Source organism: Penaeus monodon, chromosome 17, assembly GCF_015228065.2.
Source record: "Penaeus monodon isolate SGIC_2016 chromosome 17, NSTDA_Pmon_1, whole genome shotgun sequence".
Classification (NCBI taxonomy): Eukaryota; Metazoa; Arthropoda; class Malacostraca; order Decapoda; family Penaeidae; genus Penaeus; species Penaeus monodon.
The window spans coordinates 31480696-31484152 of record NC_051402.1 but is presented as its reverse complement, the minus strand read 5'-3'; the positions used below and the strand labels follow the sequence as shown (position 1 = coordinate 31484152).

At 37.7% G+C, this 3457-nt stretch overlaps 1 protein-coding gene across 1 annotated transcript in view; it reads left to right on the top strand.

Moving 5' to 3' along the window:
- Positions 1-2635, top strand: part of LOC119583343 (endoribonuclease Dicer-like) — a 4466-nt gene extending 1831 nt beyond the window's left edge. The window contains 4 exon segments of the mRNA XM_037931815.1: positions 1-136; positions 1378-1596; positions 2315-2353; positions 2504-2635. The exon segment at positions 1-136 is cut by the window's left edge and continues 35 nt beyond it. Coding sequence (XP_037787743.1) covers positions 1-136; positions 1378-1596; positions 2315-2353; positions 2504-2635 — 526 coding nt within the window.
- Positions 2636-3457: the final 822 nt, after the last annotated feature.

Sequence of the window (3457 nt, the reverse complement as noted above, 5' to 3'; positions counted from 1 at the left end):
TCTACTCTATGCATCTTTTGAGGAAGTACAGTTAAATCCTGTTCGTTTCCTGTAGGAGGACGTGCCATGAGAGAATCAAGTTGTCTTTGAAAAGGGCCAAAATGATGGGAGTGAAATCTTATCTTGCACAGTGAAGGTCAGTTGATTTGTTTGGCATGAAAGAAGCTATTCTAATCCCTTGTTTCCTCCATTTTCTGGTAATTCTTGATAGTACAGATGCACTTGCAGAGTACACAACACCACATCACAAACTCCTTTCAGCAGTGTCAATTGCCATGACTGGTCGATTGCCTGAGGGCAGGGTTGACGGGGGACTCTGCAGGGCTCTTCCTTTTACAAAAATATCATCTTCGATTTGCCCTAGCTTAGTGCATCCAAACCTTAAAGATTATTTCCATTTCCTTCATTCATTCATTCTCTCTCTCTCTCTCTCTCTCTCTCTCTCTCTCTCTCTCTCTCTCTCTCTCTCTCTCTCTCTCTCTTCCCTTTCTTCCCTTTCTTCCCTCTCCTCTCTCTCTTCCCTCTCTTCCCTCTTTCCTCTTCTCCTCCTCTCTCCCCTGCCACATCGAAGGCTCCTAAATCTCGTAGTTACCAAGGAATTAACCATTAGGTCTACCTAAATATATATATTTACTCTATTCCTTTAATTTCAAAAATATATATTTTTACTGTTATTATTATTGATAACTTAATAATGATTGTAATAATAATTATAATAATAATAGTAATAATCACAAAAAATAATTTTAAAAAATCTATCGATAGGGTGGGTCTAGTAATTGATTCCTTGGTGATGAAGTTTTTGTGAAACCATCTGTGTCAACAACTGTGATAGACTAGAAGAAAATCACAGATCACATATTCTTTTCCTTATACAAATATCTGAATTAACTTTTTATCGTTTTACAGATACCATGTGTTCGTCAAGTATATAGGAAATAAGGTCATATAGTTCAATCCTCAATATTTTTGAAGTTCAATTTATGATAAGGTTAGGTCTCAACATGATTACAGAATCTACAAAGCTGATTAGTCTATCAAGGAAGACCTGTGATAATATTTATTAGGGAGTGAGACCCCGAAAAGAAAGGGCCTCTTAATTGAGAATCAGGGATCCGTTTGAGTGGACAGTTTGTTTTCAGTTGCATGCGTTGAAGCTCAATCTTTGTCGTCTGTATTGGAACATATGTTGATCTGAGTGAATTGTTATTCTTTAAAGATTTTTGGGTTTGATATCATTTCAAACTCTGGATGCTTCTTGATTTTTATCTAACTTGTTGAGTAAGTTCCCTAGTTAGCTGTACAGATGAAACTCATATAGTCAACTGAAAATAATATTAGGATCTTAAATAGTCTGACTTGATTTCATTTTAACAGGTAAATGGCTTTGGCACCTTCACAGGTCGTGGCATGAACTACCGAGTGGCAAAGAAAAGGGCGGCGCTGAGTGCCCTAAAGGAAATCCATGGCCAGAAGCCTGTAACTGAACTACTGTGTGTATTTGTCACACCTAGAAATGTCAATGTTAAAATAGCATTACATATTGCTACAATAGAAGTTTCGAGAAGGCCTGGAACACGAACCGAATGTTGCAATGTTGTCTTTTCCTCTAATATTTCAGTCATTATTATAGCAATGTAAACTCGCCCAGAAGGAGAGTCAAACACGATGCACAGGTGTGGTCGTGTTGTTGATTTATTTACTGATTAGGAAAATAGAATTTTGTCAGTACCAAAAGAATGGCTAGCAATTCAAAGTCAAGAGGTGGTACACACTTTAAGCTATATGTGAAAAGAGTAATAAGCGTACTTCCTTTCTGGTCCTCTCCATGCACGGGAACTGCCTCAGGTACCATTTGTCTTATCTCCCTTAAAGCCCCATTAGATAATATATTTTGTTATGGAGACTGTGGTCATGGTTTATTTTGTGTGCTAATTAAGTTATGGTGACAGGAAACGGGCAGCCACTGGAGATAATCTTTTCCTTTAATTAGGTAGGGTGAGGAGTATGGTGTCCATTCCGAATTATCCGCCCGGGTCATCACTCAACCTTCCCCCTCCAGCCCTTACTCTCCTTCTCTTCCAACTCTGTCTCCAAAAACAGAGTAGACAAAGTTTGCTTTAGCAGTCGTTCCGATTGTTCACGTCTTGCCATAGTTATATCCAAGTCCCAAGCTTGTGCACTATATACCTTGCCCAAACTCTCTCATCCCTTAATACTTGCACTGGAACTGTTTCTGTCTCCTTGACTGATTGTCCTGTCTACCTCTACGACTGGTCAGATTGTAAAAACGACCTTCTCGCCTATGATGTAGTGGCAGCACAGTGCTACACTATTCCTCCCAGAGAACAGTGTAAGTCCTACATCAATATTGCCAAGATTAGCATGATCTCCCCCATGAAGTTTATATTGGTGGAGTGTGCTGCCCTGTCCGACCAATCGACTCTTTCAGTGTCAGAAATGTTGGTGCTTTGGCCAACCGGTCAAACGCTTCGCTCCATAGCCCATTGCCCTGCAAGTGCCCAACCCAGTCATGACCGTTCAAATTGCTCTGCTCAACCATGCACGTGTCCCAGTTGCGGTGGCTCCCTTAATGTATTTTATTGGAGCTGCCTGCCTACAAGCTCGAATCTGAGGTAGCAGTTCTCAGATTCAAACTAGGCCTCGCTCAGTGAGGAAAGAGAGGAATCACACACACAAGGTTTTTCTATTTCTCCCTATTCCAGGAGTGTCTTTCGCTCACCTCCCCACCCATCTTCTCAAGATATCTCAGCACTCCCCTCCAGAAACTCTTGAAGACATCCTAAACTTCCTAAACATGACCCAATATATGCTTCGCTCCTTCATCCACCCTTCAATCCCTCATTGCCTATTCGCTCAACATCCAAAGTATTTTCCTTCTCCCATGCTCCCACCTGGATGCTCACGTAAGTCCCTTACAATGTCCCTCTCCTCTCCTCTTCCTTATGCTTCATCACCTTCCTCTGTTCCTTTCTCTTATTCTCTAGATTCTCCTCCTATTTCTCCAACTGCCATTTCTGCCCAGATTACCCGATTTTTTTTTATGACGGTTCTTTTGCAGTTTTCCTCACAGTGTTATCCTTCGTCTTTATTTTGTCTAATTGGCCTTGTAAGGATATATTATGTCAAAGATCTTATTTATGCAGATATCCTTGGTTTCTGACCGTTCTCTGTATACAAAGGAATATTATATATATATATATATATATATATATATATATATATATATATATATATATATATAATATAAATATATATATATATATATATATATAATATATATATATATATTATATATTATATATATATATATATATATATATAATATATATATATATATATATATATATATATATAATATATATATACATTATATATATATACATATATATATATATATATATATATATATATATATATATATATATATATATAC